The sequence below is a fragment of the Rutilus rutilus genome (assembly GCF_951802725.1).
Source record: "Rutilus rutilus genome assembly, chromosome: 15".
Taxonomy (NCBI): Eukaryota; Metazoa; Chordata; class Actinopteri; order Cypriniformes; family Leuciscidae; genus Rutilus; species Rutilus rutilus.
In genome coordinates this window covers 1,837,091-1,862,236 of record NC_140220.1, presented here as the reverse complement: position 1 = coordinate 1,862,236, position 25,146 = coordinate 1,837,091, and the positions used below count along the sequence as shown (strand labels likewise).

Below are 25,146 nucleotides of genomic sequence, written 5' to 3'. Positions count from 1 at the left end.
TATTAATGCTTTGGCAATACAATGTCTTTATCAAGCCAATAAAGCTTTTGAATCATGAAGTGAGTCCTGCATGTGACACATAACGCACACTTAACGATGAGCGATCGAATCGTTCTTTCGAGTCGGTTCTTTTTAATGATTCGAATCGTTGGCAAATCATCCGAGCAGAGGCGAAGAAAAACTTTGTTTAGGAGTAAAACCAAGGTAATCCACATAACGTGAACCACGTGAATGAGCAGCATCTAACAACATTTTTATTCATTGCAAAACACGTTATGTGAATCGGGTATCTGAGCAGTTCCAGTAAATTAACCGATTCATTAAAACGAATCATTCCTCCACATATATCATATACAGCACCTCGGCAAAGAAAGCACGATAACTGCACAAGGTGTTCATGCATTAAAGCGCACAAGAACGAGAGAGAAAAAGTATGAGGTCAGTTTGAAATACACGTGCATGAATACTGAGCAGAGAAGCGATGGAGATGCTTTGTGCTTTTCTGAAGTCTCGGGTTTCACAAAGCGAGTCTTCTTCCAGTGACTGCTGCCCTTCCCCCTGCTGCTCAAAACTGCCCTCAAATCTACATTTAATTCGCTCATTACTGCATGCATTTACTGTATTAAATTAACTAGTAACAAAGTCTTTTTTTTTTTTCTCCTACTGAAAAATATTTGCCATGCCATCCCAGCAATAATTTGGAGTGCACACTGTTTAGAAAGCATGCAAACTGCATTGCATTTTGGTGTGATAGTTTGCCTTGTGTTTGCCATACAGATGTGACTCCCCCCTTCCCCCTTGAATGCATCAATCTTGAAACCTCAGGGCAGTGAGAAATAAGTCATCTTGTTATGCCTTCAATGCAAACAAACATAAGTTGCATGTAATATGTAATGCTCAAGCATTCAGGATGCCTTCGGCTGCATTATGCAAGTTATTTCACATGCATGCATAATTCAACCCACACCTGTCAACCAGTCCTGAATGGGGCCAAGCACAAGCAGTGTTGGTTTACACTGGCAATGCATCAGCCAGAGAAGATAAATACCAGAAGGAGAAAAAAAAATGCAAATGTGAACACTTTATTCCCATAATGCGTTTCTCTCATTTTAACAGCAAGGGCCAGAATGCAATCAACAAGCATGCATAAAATGTCATACCTGAATAAATGTAAGTACTTCTTATTATTCCATGTTTTTCCCAGGTATGCGGGTTATTCCTTAAAATATTCCTCTCTGTTCAGTCTCACGGTGTTCATTGCAGAAATACAGTACTGATATACAGCTGCTGGTTCGGATCCCGTTAAAAAGACTGGAGCTCGGGATCAGTCAACGCTGGAAATGGGATCCACAATGAACGTTCATGCGTGTGTTCGTCAACAACGATCGGCTTAATTTCCCGTCACAGCATTTAATAATAGACATATACGAGGCATAACCCCTTGTGAATCAAGGTTGTGCTCTTTTTCTAAGGAGAAGCGATGTTCTGGATGTCAGTGCGTGTGACTCCACCCCTCCGACTGCAGATGGTACGTCCCACTTTCTATTGTTGGAGCCACAAACGCTGCAACAAACCGCGCCCCGCCCACAGCGGGATCCTTGATCTGATTGGCCAGTGCCATACACAGACCACACCCATCGGTCCGATCAGTAATTGCAAATACAAACAACTTGTTTATCAACCAAAACAACTTAAATGTGTTGTATGTGATTTGCTTTGGGAAAAACACACCTACATATTACATGTTCCTACTAGCTGTGATACGAGAAATCTATGGAAGCCACATTAAAAAAAAAAAAACATAAAAAAAACCCATTCATAATTAGGCTTTGACATATAAAGTCGCAATTATGACATTCAAAGTCATAATTATGACACCCTTAGACGAAATTTTAATGGAAAAAGTCGAAGTTATGACATACTAACTCATAATTGTGACATAAATGTCTTGAAAACGTCATAATTGTGACATAGAAAGGCATAATTTCTTCTTTTTATGTAATAATATCGACAATACTTGCACTTGCACAATCTTCTTATTTTAACCAGTGAAACTTTGAAACATATTAATTGTATATTATGTATAAAGATTTCCCTTTTTATAGTACATAGTATACAACTCTTTATGTGTAGTGAGAATCCGTGTTATTTAGATACTATTCTTTCTTTTTTTACATTATTTTTATGTAAATTTGACTTAAAGTTTTATTAATTTTTTTAAATATACCAATTGACTTTTTATTTTATTTTTTATTTCAAGTAACACAATTTTTATGTTTTTTGTTTTAGTTAACTATAATAAAAACCCTGGTGATAATAAACTAAAACATAAGCGCATTACAAAATGCGCGTGTACGTCGCAATGCGCGCTCTTGTAAGCTGTTGTCCTAAAAGATACAACATCTAACTTACTGCACTACAACTGCGCCCGCTTTACATTCCATTTCAGATGTATGAAATGAATACGCTTATAATATAATATTAAGTATAAACATGTGGTTTAAGAATCTTTTAAAAAAAATAAGACTATTTAAGATATTTTTAAACGAATATTCATCTTTGAGGACCCGCTGACGAAAGACCAACAACATCCAAGATGGCAGCGACAGAAAGTGGCCTCGTTTCGTACGGCAGCGACTCCGATTCGGAAAATGAGTCAGAATCCCGTATTAGTCCACAGAAAGTCGAACCAGACTCGATCGCGCATCTTCAGCCTTTAAAAGCCGACAGTATAATGACTTTAGCCCTTCTGAACTCAGCGCCCGAGGTCGCCGTGAAGGTAAACAAGAAACGCGCGGGTCACAGTCACTAACGGAGCCTCGGTTGATTTGGAGGAAAACCAGTCGAGTCAAATGTGGTTAATGTTCGCTGTTCTGATGCCTGGTCGCCTAATAACAGCTGAAACAATGTTTTCTGTGTTTGTCTTTTCCAGGAAGATGTTGAGACCGGTGTGCATCTTGATCCAGCACTCAAAGAAGTCACGTACAACCCTACATTTGAAACTATGTTTGCTCCAGAGGTGAATACAGCTGTTTGTCAAGATAGATGGAAGCATATTGTGTATTTCAAATATTATGTGCAATATATCAGGCGTGTTCAGTCGCTTTATATGCCACAGACTCCTAAATGTGATTACACTTGTTGTGTGAGAAACCCCATGCTAAAGTTATCTTTTATGAACGCCTAGTTCAGTATAAATCTAAAAGTAGTTCCTATTATGTTAAATTATTATATATGTTGTTCTACTCACTATAGTAGTGTGCTGTTGAATCAATTATTTGTGTTTATTTAACTTTGATGCCATTTTAATCAATTTTTCTTACATTTTACAGTGTTTTTTCTAGACTAGATTTGTAGTATATGAATCTCTATTAAGTTTACTCATTGTGTATATTTTTTCTACTCACTATATTAATGTACCGTTATTTGTATTGAATCAATTCTGGTTTAACGGTGCAGGATTCATCAGTGCATGTTGCTGTAAATGTACCTAAAAATGTAAAAACACTAAATATGATCATTGTGACTCATTCCTAATAATATTAACCAATAATATAACAGCCTACCTTTCAGAAGCCAGTCAAATTCACTTCATTAAATCAAAAATTTACATTGTTAATGTACAAAAATGCATTGGAAGAAAAAACAGATCTGACCACCATCTTATTTATCTTGATTGTCTCCTTCTCATCTCATTCCAGTTTGGACCGGCGAACCCGTTCAGATCGCAGCAGATGGCGGCTCCGAGAAACATGCTGTCGGGTTACGCTGAACCGGCTCACGTCAACGACTTCATGTTCGAGCAGCAGAGGAGAACCTTCTCTACGTTCGGTGAGAGATAGGCTTGCTACCATAGTCGGTGTTCAGAAGCAACACCGGTTACATCACTTGCCCACCACAGCACTGCCCCCCCCATCGTCGATTTTATTTTTAATAAAATCATTTAATCAATCAAGGACAGGTTTTTCAAAGTGGGGATCTATGACGTCAAAGGGTGTCAAACCCCGCCTCCACAGAAGAAGATCAACGCCCACTTCAACACTGCCGGTTTAGCCCCGCCCACCGATTCACGCATTACATGAAACTCATTATAATATTATGCAAAACTGTTATCCAATCATAGCAGTGGGCGTTTACTTCCAAGCTTTCAATGCGACACGCCCATAAAAACCGTTTCAGGAGCTAGGCTCAAAACCAGGGTGGAGAATAGCCTATTACTTATTCATTTTGATGTTTTTGAATGTAAAAACCAAGCGAACGTCATAAGTGCACCTCAGACAACAATATAAACATTTTTAAAAAGCCAGTTCATGACCCCTTTAATAAATCGTGAGCTGAACGAGAGTCGCAGCACAGATCAGCAGCAGGAGTCAGATTTCATTCATCACGAGAGCGAGGAACTGACTGACAAGATGGAGGAATATTTGGTGTCAAAGCGAAATGTAAAAGCGCCTATTTAAGTGAATTTGTCATTGTACTGTATTGTTGTTGTGTGTGTTTTGCATTAAGAATAATAGGATAATGAACTCACCGTTCGGCAATCCAACCCCGAATTGCTGCTAATTTGAAAGCGAAACTAAAATGCGCACGTGTTCATTACTGTGGAGAAACGCTCGCTGTGCGCCGCACCGTTATGAACGGCCATGCGGACGTGCGCATTTTACTTTAGCCTTCAGATTAGTGCTTTAAAAGCCCCGCCGGTGATACCGGTGTTTTCACACGTCGATTAACAGATGGGAAAATATCCTCACCGTCACATCTCTGCTGAGAGATATACGTCGATCTCGCTTGTGTAGCTTCTGTGTTCATGCCATAAGAATCAAACCAAACGTGTGTGTCTGTCGTTGTCAGGTTACGCTCTGGACCCGTCGGTGGACACCAGTCAGGTCTCGTCCAGCAGCTACATCGGAGCCATAGAAGAAGCAGAGAAAAACAAAGGTGAGATTCACGTCATTCACGAAATCTGATCATTAAATGTTCCATCTCTCGTTCCTGCTCATGCTAGTCATAATTAATGCTGTCATTACTAGGGCTGACGGTGTTTGAGACGGGACCAAAGAAGGCTGAGAAGAGGAGGAAGGTGAAGGGAGGAGATGCGTCGGATATCGACTGCTTTCTGGGCCCTTGGGCGAAATACCAGGATGAGAAAGACGTGGCCAAACCCTCTGAGGTGAGACGGCGTTCAACAGGTTCAGTTTATCATAAGATGATCAGGGTTTGAATGAACCGTTTCACTCACCAGACAATTTGGCAACTCAATTTTTAAGTTAAAAGAGAGAAAAAATGAACCAGATTAACTACGTCACAGTTTACATATATAAATAATTATAAAATTCGCTGATTTTTACCCTCATTTGGCGAGTGTTAATTTTAAACCCTGAAGATGATGAATCCTAAACCATTAATCATATTGTTGTCACGATTTCTGCTTCTCTGGCTCGTGCTGCAACTAAATTATTATCGTTAACTAAAACTTTAAAAAAAATTCAGTTAATTAAAATAAAATATAAGTATTAGTTAAAAAAAAGTAGAAATGTTGCTTTGGCAATAAACTAAGTTGAAAAAAGTTGAAGCACTAAAATTAATAACTGGTAATAAATAAAACTAACTGAAATAAAAATAAACCCAAATTGCAATATAAAAAAATAAAATAAAAAAAAACGTATAAAATGACAAAAACACAATGAAATGACTATAAATTAAACTAAAATGAACATAACAAAAAAATATAATTATATAAAAATAAAAAAAACTGCTTTTGTATGCAAGGAGGTAGTGGAATTGCTAAGATTACAGTATTTAAAAAGTGTTAAGCCTGTGTTATTATACAAAAATACATGGATTTAAAATATATATATATATATATTATTATTGTGCAGCAATACATATGTGCAATGCAATATCAGTCGATCTATAGTTAAAAAAACTAGTCAAATTCACTGTTATTATACAAAAATACAAGAATTAAATTTTTTTTTTTTTTATAATAATTATTGTTGTGCAACAATACACATGTGCAATGCACATAAACATGATATCGTATCGGATATAAAACATCATTATCGGTCGATCTATAGTTAAAGAACTAGTCAGATTGACCTTTAATGTGTGTTAGATTAACCCTTCTCATGTTTGACTGACAGGACGAGCAGAAAGAGCTGGACGAGATCACAGCCAAGAGACAGAAGAGAGGCAAGAATGAAGAAGAAGCTCCAGCGGAGGAGAAGACCATCCTTCACAGTACGCCACCATGACACCACACACACTCGGTTAAACGTGTTGTGCTGGATCTGCTCTTTAACCCCGTCTCTCTCTCACTGCAGTTAAAGACGCGTATGATTACCAGGGCCGCTCGTACCTGCACATTCCTCAGGACGTGGGCATCAACCTGCGCTCGCCAGACATCCCGGACAAATGCTACCTTCCCAAGAAACAGCTGCACGTGTGGACCGGACACACCAAGGTGAAGCAGCAGTGTGTGTGTGTGTGTGTAGGAGGGCTGCACAATATGTGACCCTGGACCACAAAACCAGTCACATGGGTCTTTTTTTTAAATTGAGATTTATACATAATCTGAAATATAAATTTCATTAAAAAAATAAAAATAAAATAAATAAATATAAAATATATATATATATTTGTCTGAGATACAACTATTGAAAATCTGGAATCTGAGGGGGCAAAAAAATCGAAACATTGAGAAAATCTCCTTTAAAGTTGTTCATGATTGTGCTGCATTCACTCACAGAAATATATTTTTTATATATTTACGGTAGGAAATTTACTAAATATCTTCATGGAACATGATCTTTACTGAATATCCTCATGATTTTTGGCATAAAAGAAAAATCGATAATTTTGTCCCATACAATGGGCTATTGCCACAGATATCCCCGTGCGACATCATGTGACTGGTTTAGGGATCCAGGGTCACGTATGTCGATATATCGCGATATGCGTATCGCAACGGCTTGCAGTAACGGGTCATGAACAAAAGACGGTTGTTTAAAGTCATATTGAAATGATCACAAAGGAATCGATGAGAGGAAGCAAAATTTTAATTTTATAACAAGTATCCGATTCTAGAATTGGAATTGATTCCCGGTTCCCGACACTAACTCTGTGTTCTGGTTTGGTGTGTGTTCACACACACGGTCTCTGGTGTGTGCAGGGCGTCAGTGCGATCCGTCTGTTCCCGGCGTCGGGGCATCTGCTGCTGTCCTGCTCCATGGACTGTAAGATCAAGGTGAGATCTGCATTTAAACACACGTGTGTGTGTGTGTGTGTGTGTGTGTGGAGGCGAGTGGGTTGTGAAAGGTCAAGCAGTGTTGTGTAAAACTGCTCTACACTTCAGACAATGTTTTTTTTCTGATGCTTGAATACTAGTTATAACAACAACAATAATAGTTATTGTTATTGATGGTAATAATAAGAATACATAACAATATATGCTTTTCTTTTAATAATAATTATATAGAAACATAAGAAATTAAAACAATCTGTTAAAATAAAACAAAATAAAAATAATTATTATTATGCAACAACCAATACTATTCTAACAGACTGTTTTAAAGTTAATTATTCATTAATATAATAAAATTTAATAATAATAATAATTATTATTATTATTATTATACAAAATACAAGAATTTAAAACAAAAAACAAAAGTATTATTATGCAACAAGAATTAATATAAATTAATAGAATATTAGTATAATTAATCTTAAAATGAATATTAATATTATAATAACATTAATAATTGTTTTTTCAATATAATAATAATAATAAATATAATTAAAAACATTATTAATATAATATAGTTATAATTAATATACAAAAATACAAGAATTTTAAACAGTCTGTTAAAATAAAAACAAAATAATACTTATGCAACAATAATAATTTAAAACAGTCTTTTAGAATATTATAATATTAATAATCAAATTGATTAATATATTATATTAATATGATTATAATAATTGTAATAATAAATAACAATTAATATTGTTATTTATTAATAGAATAATAATGTAACAACAATAATAATAATAATAATAATAATAATAATAAATAACTATTATTATTATTATTATTATTATTATTAATAGAATAATATTAATATAATTCTTATACAAAATGCAAACATTTTAAATGGTATGTTAAATTAAAAACAAAATAATGGCTAACAATACTAATTTAAAACAGTCTTAGAATATTAAAATATTAATAAAATTCATACTAAAATTATTTAATATCTTATACTAAATATAATAATAATTATAATTATGCAAAATACAAGAATTTAAAACAGTCTGTTCCAGTACATCTGTATAATCATAATAATAATGGCATTATTATTGATATGTCTATTGTTGTTGTTGTTGTTATTATTATTATTATTGTTATTATTATGCAAGCAATTTTTATGACCTCATATTATTTTCTGTAATTCTATGAAACGTGCTTTACAAATATATTGAAATGAAGTGTTGATAGAGAGACCCAGATGGAGTGTTTTACTCCTAATCTCCTGATTCATTAAACACACACACACTTAAAGCATCAGATGTGAAGAACTTTAAATGAATTCTGACCCTCCGCATCATCTGAAAGATAATCGTCTTGTACGCTGATTAGCGTTTTATCATAATGAACAGTGTGTGCACATGTTCTCTGTGTGTGCTGATGTTGTGTTTGTGTTTTGCTGTAGTTGTGGGAGGTGTATAACGAGAGGAGATGTGCGCGGACGTTTATCGGTGAGTGTGTGTGTGTGATCTCTTCTCACACAGGGTTCTGATGAACTCTCAGCGCTGTCGTGATTGACTGATGTGCTTTAATTACTCTGAGACATGATTAATGGAGGAAAGCACAGGCTGGATTCTCCAGTGTCTCGACTCGTTCATCAAGCGCTGAAAGACATTCATGAGTTCAGATCACAGGAGCTGCTCTCTCTCACCGTGTTGCTGTCAGATTCATCAGTTACCGGATGCTTTAACCTGCCTTTCTGGACACAATCAGAAAATACGCTTTTCTTTTTTCTAATTATTTAATAATAATAATAATAATGATAATAATTAAAATCATATTAGTAATATTAATAATAATTGTTATTATTATATGAGAATTTAAAAAATGCTGAGTTAAACATAATCCTAATAATACAAATTATAGTATTTTATATTAATTATATTAAAGGTGCTCTAAGCGATGCCGGGAGACGTTACTTCTCGTTGACATTCGAATTGTTGTCAAACAAAACTGAGGCTAGCTCGACCCTCCCTTCCTCCTCATCCCATCTCCTCCCCCTCCTCAGCCCGTCTCCTCCCTCCTCATCCCGTCTCCTCCCTCCTCATCCCGTCTCCTCCCCCTCCTCATCCCGTCTCCTCCCTCCTACTCATACCGTCTCCTCCCTCCTCATCCCGTCTCTTCCCTCCTCATCCCGTCTCCTCCTCCCTCCTCATCCCGTCTCCTCCCTCCTTATCCCGTCTCCTCCCCCTCCTCATCCCGTCTCCTCCCCCTCCTCATCCCGTCTCCTCCCTCCTACTCATACCGTCTCCTCCCTCCTCATCCCGTCTCTTCCCTCCTCATCCCGTCTCCTCCTCCCTCCTCATCCCGTCTCCTCCCTCCTTATCCCGTCTCCTCCCCCTCCTCATCCCGTCTCCTCCCCCTCCTCATCCCGTCTCCTCCCTCCTCATCCCGTCTCCTCCTCCTCATCCCGTCTCCTCCTCCTCATCCCGTCTCCTCCTCCCTCCTCATCCCGTCTCCTCCCCCTCGTCATCCCGTCTCCTCCCCCTCCTCATCCCGTCTCCTCCTCCCTCCTCATCCCGTCTCCTCCCCCTCCTCATCCCGTCTCCTCCCCCTCCTCATCCCGTCTCCTCCCTCCTCATCCCGTCTCCTCCTCCTCATCCCGTCTCCTCCCTCCTCATCCCGTCTCCTCCCTCCTCATCTCATCTCCTCCCTCCTCATCCCGTCTCCTCCCTCCTCATCTCATCTCCTCCCTCCTCATCCCGTCTCCTCCTCCCTCCTCATCCCGTCTCCTCCCCCTCCTCATCCCGTCTCCTCCCCCTCCTCATCCCGTCTCCTCCCTCCTCCTCATCCCGTCTCCTGCGTCTCCTCCCTCCTCATCCCGTCTCCTCCCTCCTCATCCCGTCTCCTCCCCCTCCTCATCCCGTCTCCTCCCCCTCCTCATCCCGTCTCCTCCCTCCTCCTCATCCCGTCTCCTCCCCCTCCTCATCCCGTCTCCTCCCCCTCCTCATCCCGTCTCCTCCCCCTCCTCATCCCGTCTCCTCCCTCCTCCTCATCCCGTCTCCTGCGTCTCCTCCCTCCTCATCCCGTCTCCTCCCCCTCCTCATCCCGTCTCCTCCCTCCTCATCCCGTCTCCTCCCCCTCCTCATCCCGTCTCCTCCCTCCTCATCCCGTCTCCTCCTCCCTCCTCATCCCGTCTCCTCCTCCCTCCTCATCCCGTCTCCTCCCCCTCGTCATCCCGTCTCCTCCCCCTCCTCATCCCGTCTCCTCCTCCCTCCTCATCCCGTCTCCTCCCCCTCCTTATCCCGTCTCCTCCCCCTCCTCATCCCGTCTCCTCCCTCCTCATCCCGTCTCCTCCTCCTCATCCCGTCTCCTCCCTCCTCATCCCGTCTCCTCCCTCCTCATCTCGTCTCCTCCCTCCTCATCCCGTCTCCTCCTCCCTCCTCATCCCGTCTCCTCCCCCTCCTCATCCCGTCTCCTCCCCCTCCTCATCCCGTCTCCTCCCTCCTCCTCATCCCGTCTCCTGTGTCTCCTCCCTCCTCATCCCGTCTCCTCCCTCCTCATCCCGTCTCCTCCCCCTCCTCATCCCGTCTCCTCCCTCCTCCTCATCCCGTCTCCTCCCCCTCCTCATCCCGTCTCCTCCCTCCTCCTCATCCCGTCTCCTCCCCCTCCTCATCCCGTCTCCTCCCCCTCCTCATCCCGTCTCCTCCCCCTCCTCATCCCGTCTCCTCCCTCCTCCTCATCCCGTCTCCTCCCCCTCCTCATCCCGTCTCCTCCCCCTCCTCATCCCGTCTCCTCCCTCCTACTCATCCCGTCTCCTCCCTCCTACTCATCCCGTCTCCTCTCCCTCCTCATCCCGTCTCCTCCCCCTCCTCATCCCGTCTCCTCCCCCTCCTCATCCCGTCTCCTCCCCCTCCTCATCCCGTCTCCTCCCTCCTACTCATCCCGTCTCCTCCCTCCTACTCATCCCGTCTCCTCCCCCTCCTCATCCCGTCTCCTCCCCCTCCTCATCCCGTCTCCTCCCTCCTCCCCTCCCTTCCGGCATAAAGGAAAGTCAAAGTAGTCACTAAAAAGAAAGTTAAGTTTTACTGATACTTCAGTCAATGTGTAATGTCACCAAGTTAGATAAATGCTTTTATAACAGAATGCAGAAAAAGAGAAACATCATCTTAAAATAGTTTCGCCACCTGAGGTTATAACTATAGCTCCCATACAAGGATGCAATAATAACAAGATAACGTTAGCTTCGCGTTTCCCAGTGAGCATAAACAACGGCGGCGTCGTAAACAAATTTAGTCAAAGTTGTCAACAGCCTATAAATGAACATTAAAATTCATAACAAACAGTGGGTGAAAACAATCATTCACAAATTGTCTTGAATTTGCTTGATCATTTGCAATAGAGATTGATCGCTAGCTGCTAGAAACATGTTGTATTCACCAAAGTTAATGCTGACTGCATAGTTCTAGCTAATTACATCCTTGTGTTGGTTTGGCGAACATGAACGTCAGTTTAGAAAGAAAGATGGATTTACCAGTTCTGCAAAAACAGAGCAACTGAATGTGGGATTGGAAGCCCTTCTGCCGGCGGAGTTCTCCCACCTTTCCAAGTGTATATATATTTAAATTTAAATAATAAGAATAAAAAATAAATATTATTATACAATAATTTAAAACAGTCTGTTAGGATAATATATTATTAATATAATTCATAAAACAGTATAATAATCATCATCATCATTATTCTAATACTTATTATTATTATTATTATTAATAATAATAATAACAATAATAATAATAATGCAAAATACAATAATTTAAAACAATCTGTTAGAGTAATATAATATTCATATAAAATAGTATTATAATAATTTTTACTGTTTTACAGTTTTAAACATTTTCTGATTCTTATTTTTAAATTCTTATATAATAATCCGTATATATAATTAATAATAGCACTATTAATATAATAATAATAAATGATTATTATGCAAAAATACAATAATTTAAAACGGTTAGAATTAAATTAATTAAAAATATTTATAATAATATAACAAATTATAATAATTTATCATTGTTATACTGTTTTAATCTGACCGTTTTAAACAATTTTCCTCATTTTAAATTTAATAATTATTATTATTATCACAATAATTATTATAATTAATAATAATTGTCAATAAGAATATTTATAATTAATAAATATTACTGTCAACAATAATTATTCTAATAATGAATAATTATTACAATTATATATTGTTATGCCCTAAACGTTTGAGTTAGTAGAGCATGTAGAGTATAACTGTAGATGCTTGTCGTTAACGGCGGCTGTCACTCATCTCCGTGGGTTGCTGATATCGCCATGGCTACGGTTGCCGGGCTGGTAAAAGCGTAGACCAGGACAAGTCAGTCTAGTTCGCTTCAGACGAACTAGCTGTGTGTGTCTCACTTCTCAAAGCTCATGTCATGTGTCATATATACTGTGTAATCTTTGAGTGTGTGTGTGTGTGTAGGTCACAGTAAAGCTGTGCGTGACGTCTGCTTCAACAACACTGGCACACAGTTCCTCAGTGCCGCCTACGACAGATACATCAAACTCTGGGATACAGAGACCGGTGAGAGTTTAATACACACACACACACACACACACACACACACACACACACACACACACGGATTCAAGACAAGACCTTTTTTATTTGGCATATCCAACACTGGTTTATTCTAAGTTTATTCATTGCGTTCATGAATCCGTTTTATTCTTTTCTTCCAAATTCTGTTTTTTCTGTTTACATTTTCTGAACTCCGTTTAATGGTTAATAATGTTAGTAATGCAAAAGCAAATCAACTTATTTGTTAGGATAATATATTATTAATATAAATCAAAGTATAATTATTTTAAATAATAATAATTTACTTTTTTTCTTCTGACAGTTCTAAATATTTTTCTAATTCTTATATATTAATAATAATAATAATAATATAATAATAATAACTATTATTATTTAAAAATACAATAATTTCAAACAATCTGTTAGGGTAATTTAATAAACATTTTTCTGATTCTTATTCTTATATAATAATCCTTATATATTATTAATAATAGTAGTATTAATGTAATAATAATAGTTATTGTTATGCAAAAATACAATAATTTAAATATATGTTAGAATAATATAATATTATAAATAAAAATTATTATAATAATATAATTCTAATTATAGCAATCTAAATTATAACAAGTCTAATTATTTGAAATCATGAAACTTTTAACTACTTTCTTTTTTCTTTTTCTTTTTTTAATTAGCAAAAATAAATGTTATGGCCCAAAGAAATACTTTCTTTTTCACAAAATTCATTTATTTTTACCAAATCCTGTGTTTTCTGTTTTAATTTTTCTGGATTCCATTTTAATGGTTTAATTAAATTGTAATAAACAAAAGCATGTCTAATAAAAATAACTTAATTTATCCTTTTTGTTGTTGTTGTGTATTTAAATTTTTCTGGAAATCCAATGAAAGCATAAAACATTAAATTGTTATCTTTTAATCATATTAAATTAACTTTTTTTCTGGATTCCATTTTAATGGCTTAAGTTATTCTTATTAAACATGCTTTTGTTTATTAAAATGTAATTTATCCTTTTTTATTTATTTTTAATTTGTACAATAATAGGGCCTTATGAAATTAGTTTTTTTCAGAAAAATAGTTTTTTCAGAAATTCTGTGTTGTGTATTTAAATTTTTCTGGCATTCAAATGAAAGCATAAAACATTAATTTATGTTATCTTTTAATCATATGAAATTAAATACACTTTTTTTTTGGCGAACAAAGTGCAGCACAAGAGCGCTTTACTGTTAAAATTAAAACACGGAAGAAAAGAACTTATTTTTATTATTACTGTTAGTTTATTATTGCATAGCTAAATTCTGCCGTACAAAAGTAAAATGTTTTTTGTCACAATTTCTTGAAGTTAAACCGGACTTTTATTTTGCCGTGTTGCCGGGAAGACCTTTGAGTTCCTGTGTGTTTATGATATGATGACGGTCATGAGTGTGTAGTCCTGTGGAGTCTCTCTCTGCTCCTCCACTAATGCGGATCATCTCTAGCACTCGAGCTCACAGTGAGTGACACTAACCGTCATCTTCCAGGAAAGTGCATCGCTCCCTTCACCAACAAGAAGGTTCCCTACTGCGTGAAGTTCAACCCCGATGAGGAGAAGCAGAACCTGTTTGTCGCCGGGATGTCGGACAAGAAGATCGTCCAGGTCTGAGTCTTTTGAACTTTCTATTCTTCAAAGAATTGACTTTGTATTTCAGATGATGTATTTATGTAAAGGTGCACTGTGTAAAATTTAGGAGGATCTGTTGACAGGAATGCAATATATTCATAACACTGTTTTCAGTGGTGTATAAAGACCTTACATAATGAGCCGTTATGTGTTTATTAGGTTAGAATGAGGCATTTCTCACTACACACACCGCGGGTCCGCTTACATCCACATGTTTCTACAGGAGCCCTGAGCGGACAAACGCGTTTCATCACTGTGTTGTTCTTCACGCTAGCTAAAGTCGGCGAATAAAACACTGACACAATGATGAACAAGTAGCAATAATATTCGCAATAACATATCGTTCTACTGAATAATTAAGTAAACCTAATTTCTTACTTTATCTTTGAAAAGAAACCTCATTGCTTAACTGGCTACTCTCTGCTGTCTCAGACGACGACATCACTTCCTGTTGGCAAGCGTAACTTCTGTTGGGTGCAATTCACAACCTCACCACTAGATGCCGCTAAAAATCACACACTGCACCTTTAATGGTTTCTGTGGTTTTGAATCAGTACTGAAGGTTACTGATGGTTTCTGACGCCGCGTGGTGAGTGTGTGAAGGCTGATGTGTGTGTGTGTGTTGCAGTGGGACATCCGCACCCGTGAGGTGGTTCAGGAGTACGACAGGCATCTGGGAGCCGTCAACACCATCACCTTCGTGGACGAGAACCGGCGCTTCGTCAGCACCTCCGACGACAAGAGTCTGCGCGTGTGGGAGTGGTGAGGAGGCGCTTCTCTCAAACTCACGTTCAGTGGGGAGTTTCGGCTCTTGATGAACAGGAAGCTGTTGCTCTCAGGTTTTAGAGAGAAATCGGTTTAATTCTCATGAAAATAATGTCGTAAATGGGCCATCGGATGCAAAATTCACTTTTATATGGTGTTTGCATATAAATGTGTCTTACAACCACCATATAATGAGAGAAATCCATTCCTCAAAAAGTCCAAACACTCCCAATAATCAGGCCGTGTGCATTTTCTGAGTGATATGATGCACCGAAACGGGTCGCTGTGAACAGAGCTGTTTTTGAGGAGGTAAAAGGGTGTTTTACACAACCATTGAGGAATTTTAACCAAAGTATATTACAAACTTTACATGAACACCCTAGAGAATCACACCAACTTGTGGGAAATGGGCATTATTGGTGGGAATCTCTACGATTCAGAGGGCTGCGATGATGAAACCATTATCCATGCATCTTTTGTCAGGGTTCCCACGGGTCCTTGAAATCCTTGAAAGTTTGTGAATCTGAAGAAGAATAAATGTCAAGGCCCTGGAAAGTTTTTGAAAATAAACACACACACACACACACACACACACACACACACACACAGGTCCTTGAAAGTGCTTGAATTTAGTCTGTGCAAGAAGTTTTCTGGGAAAAATTCCATATACCCTCCGGTCCGCTAATGTGTTATTCCGCCAACACTTCGTGGCCTATGCACACTAGCTTGCTTTATTTACGTTAGCTACGCGCATTTACGTGTTATGTTAAGTGTTTCTGCGTGAGGTACTTTGTGTTGTACGTTGCCATGATGTTCACATGCGCAAAACTGTTACAATGTATCTGACAAGGTAACACGACGTAACCTTGCTCTCACTTGACATGTGTCCCACATTAAGTCCTTGAGTTTGAGGGTATTGGACCTGGAAAGTCCTTGAAAGCTCCTTGAAGTTGAAGGTAACTAAGGTGTGGGAACCCTGTTTTTTTTCTATACAGTTTTTCTTTGTTTCGCTGTGTGACTACTTGGTACTTTTAAAGCTAAGTGTAATGATCCATAATGAGTTCACTTCCAATATGTTTTATTAAAGCTGCAGTCCGTAACTTTTTCTTCTGCTGGTAAGCGATCGTTAGATTTAATCGGCGTGATTTACTGCAATGCTATTTCCTCCTTAGTTGCTCAGAACAAAAGTGGATGTTACTTGTTCAGAACATTTTCCAGTGAAAACTCTTATGCTGGTCGTACTTCCCAAAAGTAGAATCTGTGATTGGGAATGCCAGGATCCACACCGACTGACAGCCGCACGTTCTCCTCGAAACACTCCTCATCCGCGCTGTGCCGAGCCGAGGCACGACCCACGTAAAGCTGATCATTCCGCGGATAACTGCAATAGCAGGTTTCGGACAGAGATGGCGACAGAGAGGAGAAACTACAGACTGCAGCTTTAATTAAACAAATGGAAGTGATTTGGCAATAAATGTTGTGATAGTTTGTAATGCGCTTTGCCTTTTCCGAGTTGTGTGGAAGCTTCTGAGGTTGTCCTGGTTTGCACGTGTGTGGATGTGGTTTATCACAGTATTCTGCGCTGAATTTGAATGCTTTCAATTGGATCTCGCTGGGATGTTATTAATTCTGCGGTGAATTCAGACGCTCTCTCACTGGATCTCCCAGCGCTGTGTAAGAACGGTGTCGTGTGATTGAGATCGGCCCACCAGTAAACCTGTTCTGAGCTAGCGCAGCGCTAAACGGTCCTAGCGCGGTCTCGTTTGCCGTTTGATGCGTCTCGTGTGTAACAGCTCTGATCAATTGAGCGTTCGCAAAGACCCGCCTCCTTTAGTTACTGTTGCTATGTCCGACAAGCCACGCCTCTCTCTCACACACACACCATGTTCTCACGCAGTGAAACACACACCGCGGAGCAGAGAGGACACTGGCAACACACTGAGACAGGACAGACCAGGGTACTTTTGATATGAAACAAAGTCTCACCTTTCAGATTTGGTCGTGTTTTAAAGAAATTCAAACAATAAATACGGCTGATTGACTTCAAGCTCGTGAGGCGTAATGTCGAGCGCTGACTTTCATCTGAGTATCCTCAGCGCATCACCAGTTTCAGGCGCAGAGAGGCTGTGCTGAGGTCATCTGTGCCGGAGTGCGCTGGTGACGCTGTGCTCTCGTTCTCTCATGCGGAGAGAGTTATTCTGGGACACTCGTGTCGTCTTCAGGGATTTCTCTTCTCCTGCCTCAGGTGTCAGTGCTCCAGTTAGAGGAGCGGTCTCTGTAGGAGAAGGGTTACAGTGCTCAATGTGTGTGTGTGTGTGTGTGATGGGTAACAGTGCTCAAACACATCACTCTGTGTGTGCGTGCGTGCGTGCGAGCGAGTGTGCGAGTGTGAGAGTGTGTGAGTGTGTGAGAGTGTGTGTGTCATGGATTTACAGTGCTCAAACACATCGGTCTGTGTGAGGGTGTGTGTGTGATGATTACAATACTCAAACACATCACTGAGTGTGTGTCTGTGTCTGTGTCTGTGTGTGTGTGTGTGATGATTACAATACTCAAACACATCACTGAGTGTGTGTCTGTGTGTGTGTGTGTGTGTGTGTGTGTGATGATTACAATACTCAAACACATCACTGAGTGTGTGTGTGTGTGTGTGATGATTACAATACTCAAACACATCACTGAGTGTGTGTGTGTGTGTGTGTGTGTGTGTGTGTGTGTGTGTGTGTGATGATTACAATACTCAAACACATCACTGAGTGTGTGTGTGTATGTGTGATGGATTACAATGCTCAAACACATCACTGAGTGTGTGTGTGTGTGTGTGTGTGTGTGATGATTACAATGCTCAAACACATCTCTGTGTGTGTGTGTATTTTCATCAAGAAAAATGTATTATTATTAATGATAAACGGTGGTGCTGTTTCATATATTTGTGGAAACCAAGATACTTTTCATATTTAATTTTTCAAGATTCTTCGAATAGGTTTAAAAACAGCATTTATTTGAAATAGAATCTTTTTAACTTAAATGTCTTTACTGTCACTTTTGATGAATAAAAGGTTATATATATATATATCTACAGGTGCTGGTCATAAAATTAGAATATCATCAAAAAGTTGATTTATTTCAGTAATTCCGTTAAAAAAGTGAAACTTGTATATTATATAGACTCATTACATGCAAAGTCAGATATCTCAAGCCTTTATTTGTTATCATTTGGATGATTATGGCTTACAGCTTGTGAAAACCACAAAATAAAATCTCAGAAAATTAGAATATTACATGAAATCACACAGTAATTACACAGTAATCCCATGGTCATTGAACCAGGTTTTGGTTATTTTGGCAGTGTGGGCCGGTACAAATCCTGCTGGAAAATGAAGGAAGCATGAAGTGCTCTGGAAATGTCCTGGTAGACGGCTGCGTTGACTCTGGATTTAATAAAGCACAGTGGACCAAAGTCCTCTATTCTGATGAGAGCAAATTTTGCATCTCATTTGGAAACCAAGGTCCCAGAGTCTAGAGGAAGAATGGAGAGGCACACAATCCAAGATGCTTGAAGTCCAGTGTGAAGTTTCCACAGTCTGTGTTGGTCATCGGCTGGTGTTGGTCCACTGTGCTGTCCACTCAACGCAGCAGTCGACCAGGACATTTTCAGAGCACTTCATGCTTCCTTCAGCAGACAAGCTTTATGGAGATGCTTCCTTCATTTTCCAGTAGGATTTGTACCGGCCCACACTGCCAAAATAACCAAAACCTGCTTCAATGACCATGGTATCACTGTGTAATTACTGTGTGATTTCATGTAATATTCTAATTTTCTGAGATTTTGATTTTGTGGTTTTCACAAGCTGTAAGCCATAATCATCAAAATTATAACAAATAAAGGCTTGAGATATCTCACTTTGCATGTAATGAGTCTATATAATATACAAGTTTCACTTTTTTAACGGAATTACTGAAATAAATCAACTTTTTGATGATATTCTAATTTTATGACCAGCACCTGTAGATATATATGACTGAAATATAAAGCAGTACAACAGTTTTCAATGATAATAATCATAACTGTTTCTTGATCATCAAATCATCATATTAGAGTGATTTGTGAAGGATCATGTGACACTGAAGACTGGAGTAATGATGCTGATCATCAGCTTTGATCACAGGAATAAATTACACTTTACTGTATATTCACATAGAAAACAGTTACATTAAATTATAATATTATTTCACATTTTTTACTGTATTTTTGATCCAAATAAACAGCCTTGGTGAGCAATAAGAGTCTTTCAAAAACATAAAAAATCTAAAATTTTAAACACAAAGATGTGCTTGATTGTATTTTGATGTGCATTTCATCTTTCTTCAGGGATATTCCTGTGGACTTTAAATACATCGCTGAGCCCAGCATGCACTCGATGCCCGCGGTCACGCTGTCCCCCAACGGTGAGTGACATCACACGTGTCATGTGACTCTCCCTGCCGCTCAGATCACTTGCTCTCTGATCAATAATGGATCAGAATCCCTCAAACACAGACATAGAGAAGACAACCCTTGTTTTCACATCCTCTCTCAGAGTCAAACGTAAAAATGCATTAGTGTTTTGATCATGTTTTAAATTAGCAAGGTTAAAAAACGCAAGCATTTATTGCTAAATCATTTCTATTGAACATTGATTGGATTAATTTAACATTCAAGAGACCTTCATAAACACACCAGAACAAAGATGCATATGAAATAAAGTGCTTTTCAGGTACAGAAATAAAGTTATCAAATGCAAAATAGATTCTTCACTGTATAAATTAACATTAATCCTTATTAAAGCTACAGAAGTTATACAGTCAAGAGTAGTGAACGATTTTTTGTCTTTTGTTGTTTGATTAACATTAAAACATCAGGATTATTAGGCCGCTGTCACTTTAAGAGCGAATGCACGAATCCAGTATACTGATACACAAGCATTCTCAACTGTTTACATTCATTTCATACATTACCGACTGTGTTTGCATGGATACTCACCAAGACGGGCATTTTGATATCATTTTGAGTGAATTAGAAGTAAAATAGAACTTGATTGGGTATTTGTGTGCTTTTTGTCAGCTTAAAAACACATGCAATGGATAAACTCGCGTCGATCAGTCCTCATTGTCCAGCCCTGCTGTATTTATACAGATTCTGTATTTAAGGCGAGACACTACAGGTGAATAGGGTAACATTTTTAACTAGCAGATCTCACCATGAAACTTTCCCAGTTGATTGCCTACATTAAGATGAGAAAAAGTATGTATTACAAGTTTTCTGTAATTTAATGTTTAAATATGCAAATTAGGCAATATCTAATTAAAGATGCGCTAATTTGCATATATGCAAAAAATAATCTGACTATTGGATAAAGCCAGGTTAAAAAATATTGTTTCATTGTGTTCACATATTAGATGGATATAAATTACAGAGGGATTTATGGATATCTACTTTTGGTATCCTGTAAATCAGAATATACTGTCAATAGCCTTAAAAAAATGATTTTAGCCATGTTTTTTGGAATAAAATGTTATATAAATCAGGCTAGGAATTTACAAATCCCTCTGTAAATGTCTTCATAATATAACTAGGTACAAGACTGGAGAGTTTGGTGTATATAGCTGCTACTGAAGTGGAGATTTCGGAGAGAAAAGTCATTTTGAGAAAACGGGCTTTAGAGATTTATCATCAGCCAATGAGATTGCGCATTCAGCCCTTTTACTTTCACGATTGGTTGCTGATAAAAAGGAAATGACCATATTTGGATCCGACAGCATTGTACAGGAGAGAGAGAGCTTTCCAGCGGTGTGTGTGATGACAGGGAGCAGCGGGAGGATTTACAATGCCAACTTTTGTTGAATTTATGAGAAATCTACAGACGCAAACAGACAAAGTGTGTAAAATAAAGACCTAAATGTGGATTTCTGACTTTTTTTCACCACAAGGCTGAAAGAAGACGTGTTATTGAAGACCAATATCCCAAAATATCAAAATTGACCAGTAAAAAAAACAGATGTTTTTGCCTGCCGTGTCTCGCCTTAAAGGTGCTGTATGTAGGATCCAGCGGCCTCTAGCGGTGATGTTTCAGATTGCAACAACAGCGCTCGTGCTCGTGAAAAGCAATAAAGTTACAACTGTAGTCTTTCACATCAGATAACGTTAGCAAATGGTCGGCGTTAGCTGGCGAACTAATGATGTCTAACTTGAGCCAACTAAAGCACAAAATCACAATATATTTTACATGCTTTTAAGTATTGTTAGCTTACCTGTCCAAAAGGATGAAAGCCAACTCAGGGTCTGTTTTTATACCTAAAACAAAGCGGAGGTCTCTCCATAATTCAAACGCTCTGCCAATGTTGATCCGTGTTTTCGTCCTGAGTCGATCCGATTGACGTTTGGCCTGACGAGCTTCAGCAGATATTTTTTTTTTTTTTTTTTGGAGTTTGTGTTGGAGTCTGTGTTGTGCTGGAGGCAGGTCGTTTTTTGGTGTTATCAGACTCCATGTCGTTAGCTGCAGACTGCAGCGCCTGCAGTGCTGTCGCAATAGACTATATATAAAACGGAGAGGCTCGGGAGCGCGCATGCACGTCACATCCGGTGGATTTCGCAGAAAATCCGACCCGGAGACTTCACATAAAAATAGGAATACTGGCCTTCAGAGGTAATAGCAAAACGCGAAAAGTGGATCATTGTAATGTGTGATTACAACCCCTTCACAGACGGGCAATAAAAAAAGGATTCATTTTATAAAAAAAGTTACATACAGCACCTTTAAACTGTTTTACCCAGAGAAAAACGTTGGATTATACAACAGACATTACTCAAACATCGGTTTGTTATATCAGACGTTTTCGTGCTGTAACCGATATGCTGATAAATACGGCGGCCGATATATCGGTTCATCTCTATATACTGTAATGATTCAGTGCTTTTCCCCGATGTTTAGTTCCTCACGTGAACGATAGGTTCCTCATGTGTCCTGTAACTGATGACCTGTGTTTGTGCTGATCTCAGGGAAGTGGCTGGCCTGTCAGTCCATGGACAATCAGATCCTGATCTTTGGAGCTCAGAACCGGTTCCGTCTCAACAAGAAGAAGATCTTCAAGGGTCACATGGTGGCGGGATACGCCTGTCAGGTGGACTTCTCCCCGGACATGAGGTGAATGTTCAGATATTACGTGTCCTGATTTGGAGCTTCAAGCAGCCGAAACACTTCAAAGCAAAGCTGGTTTAGTGGTAAAACAGCTGTATCTTAAAGACAGATGTGTGTGTAGATGAGAGGGTCTCACTCAGGTCCAGTGTGCCCTACTTCCTTTTCTGATAAATTTTTTTGATTTTTAAAATGCAACATTTTTTACTTCCTTTTTTTTATATATATATATTTTTTAAATAAAAGCTCCGGGTTTAAATGTGCTTGTTTGTAGGGCCACAAAATTTGGCAAAAATGTTTTTTATAATATATTAATATGAATTTTTAATAATAATAATTGACTAAATAAAAAACTAATGAAGAAATATTACTTTTGTACTATTTCACTTTAAAATAAAAGTATTTAAGTAAAATAATATAATTTTTAAATTACAGTACATCTATAAAATTACAATTAATAATTATGGTTTTTATTATTATCATTATTAATAAATAAACATGTTATTTCAAACAAATTAAGAATTATAAATGTTGAACAATTTCACTGTAAATAAATATTAAATTAATTTACAGTACCGCTGTAAAATTACAATGAATTATGATTTTATTATAATTACTACTAAATACAAATATTTATTTAAAACAAAGAAATATTAATTTTGCACTATTTCACTGTAAAAAAGTATCTAAGAAAAAATATATAATTTACTACTAGTACAGCTGTAAAATTACAATAAATAATTATGATTTTATTGTTATTACTAAATTTTTTTTTATTTAAAACAAATGAAGAAATATTATTGTTGCACTAGTTTACTGTAACACAAGTATTTAAGGAAAATGTAATGTGTACCATGGAGCTTTAATCTTGGCAGGGCCGTTTAAAGTTTTTTTATAAACAGCCAGTTTATAACTTTAGCCACATTGCGATTGAATTGATGATATAAATGTTAAAGCTTCAATATCATTTTTGTTCTTTTTAGTGAAAATCATTGTGGAAAATATGCCTTGATGATTTAAACTAGATTGTTTATTAGGGCTGCATGATATTGAAGAACCTAATGCGATATTTGATATGCGATACGATAATGCTTAAAGGTTTCAGGTTATCCTACATTAGGGTTATTTAATAACAGAAACTGAATAATCAAATGTAAAAATAAAACCCTGCTTAGTTTTCACTGTATGAATTACATATATCCTGATTCTTATTAAAGCTGCAAAAGTTATTCAGCCGAGAGTGAGTGATTTTCTCTGTTGTTCATGACCGCAGTTATTGCAAGCCGTTGCGATACGCATATCACGAGATATACATTCGATATATTGTGCAGCCCTATTGTTTATACATTTTTTTTAATGTATGGCTATGATGCCCTTAAGCCGTTTCAGAGCGAGTGCATAAATATGGAGGTATATTTCGGATGGTTTTGATCGTGTCTTTAACTGGTTCTCTGCAGTTATGTGGTTTCCGGTGATGCTGACGGGAAGCTGAACATCTGGGACTGGAAGACGACGAAACTCTACCATCGGATCAAGGCGCACGATAAGGTGTGTATCAGCGCGCTCTGGCACCCTCACGAGACGTCCAAGGTCATCACCTGTGGCTGGGACGGGCTGATCAAACTCTGGGACTGAGGAACCACACACGCACAACACTTCCTGTCCTCACGAGCTGTTCGTACGGGTGTTATCGGGCTGGTATCCAGTCCCTCAAGACACACGCCACAGACTTTCAGCTCATGCTTTTTTAATGAATGAAACCATGTCTCGCATTCTCTCTTTTTGAAGATAATAAATGTCTCTCGTTTATGTTCTGCTGTCTGTGTGTTTTGGTGGCTGCGCTTGTGTATTTACGTGATTTTAGTTTATTAAAATGCATTTATAATGCCCTCAGTATTCAAGATAAGGGGCAAAAATATTTTTTATATTTCTATCCTTTAATATAGTTAATCAATATCACACGGAGAGCTGTTTTTCCACCAAATATCAGCACGGTTACAAATGCGATATTGATTTTCAATAAACAAGAAGTTAATATTAAGTGACTTACATTTTAGAGACAATATTGCCTGTTTTTGCTCTATTTCGCCAACGAAAATAGTTCCAAACAAAGACGCAGGACTGTTTTACGGCTGTGTTTCATTACTGAATGAACGAATCGATTAAATGAATGATTCAGTGACTCACTCATTAAGAGAGTCAAATGCTTTGTTCATGAATGAATCAGCCGTTTGAATGAATCGGTTGAATCTCAGTGACTCGCTCATTAACAGTGACTCGCTGCCACCTACTGTTGTAAAGTACTTTTCAGTTTTTAAATCACTTCAAAATATCAATACTTAAATGTTTTAAAACATCAGGACATTCTTTTTGGCATTATGGGTAATTTTGCTGTTAAACATGTATTTTATTTCTTATTTTAATGGGAAATCGCACAAAATCGTCTCTAAGAAGCCAATATCGCAAGTGCACAACCTCACGGTGAGTTATGTTCAGAATATGGAATCTGCTTCATGTATCATAACCTGATTAAGCCAGTATTATGGTTTGTAGATATGCAGATTAGACGATCAATCAGAATCATTTATATCTGTTCAAAATCATCTCCTGTAGAAACAGATGAAAAAAAAGCTGTTTTAGTTTATTCAGTCCTTTCAGAATAAACTCTTG

At 38.1% G+C, this 25,146-nt stretch overlaps 2 protein-coding genes across 2 annotated transcripts in view; one reads left to right on the top strand and one right to left on the bottom strand.

Moving 5' to 3' along the window:
- The window catches only part of wasf1 (WASP family member 1), a 50,070-nt gene extending 48,785 nt beyond the window's left edge, over nucleotides 1-1,285 (bottom strand). Inside the window, exon 1 of the mRNA XM_084432209.1 lies at nucleotides 1,161-1,285. The gene's annotated coding sequence lies outside the window, so the exon portion shown is untranslated. The remainder of the gene's footprint in view (nucleotides 1-1,160) is intronic.
- Nucleotides 1,286-2,368: 1,083 nt separating this feature from the next.
- On the top strand, nucleotides 2,369-24,285 carry cdc40 (cell division cycle 40 homolog). The gene is made up of 15 exons (XM_084431737.1): nucleotides 2,369-2,779; nucleotides 2,933-3,019; nucleotides 3,702-3,831; nucleotides 4,852-4,938; nucleotides 5,031-5,170; nucleotides 6,144-6,240; nucleotides 6,324-6,463; nucleotides 7,172-7,246; nucleotides 8,712-8,757; nucleotides 12,759-12,860; nucleotides 14,397-14,512; nucleotides 15,165-15,298; nucleotides 19,674-19,750; nucleotides 22,341-22,485; nucleotides 23,934-24,285. The coding sequence occupies exons 1-15, from the start codon at nucleotides 2,597-2,599 to the stop codon at nucleotides 24,109-24,111; spliced, it is 1,737 nt and encodes a 578-aa protein (XP_084287863.1). The 5' UTR covers nucleotides 2,369-2,596; the 3' UTR covers nucleotides 24,112-24,285.
- The last annotated feature ends 861 nt before the right edge of the window (nucleotides 24,286-25,146 follow it).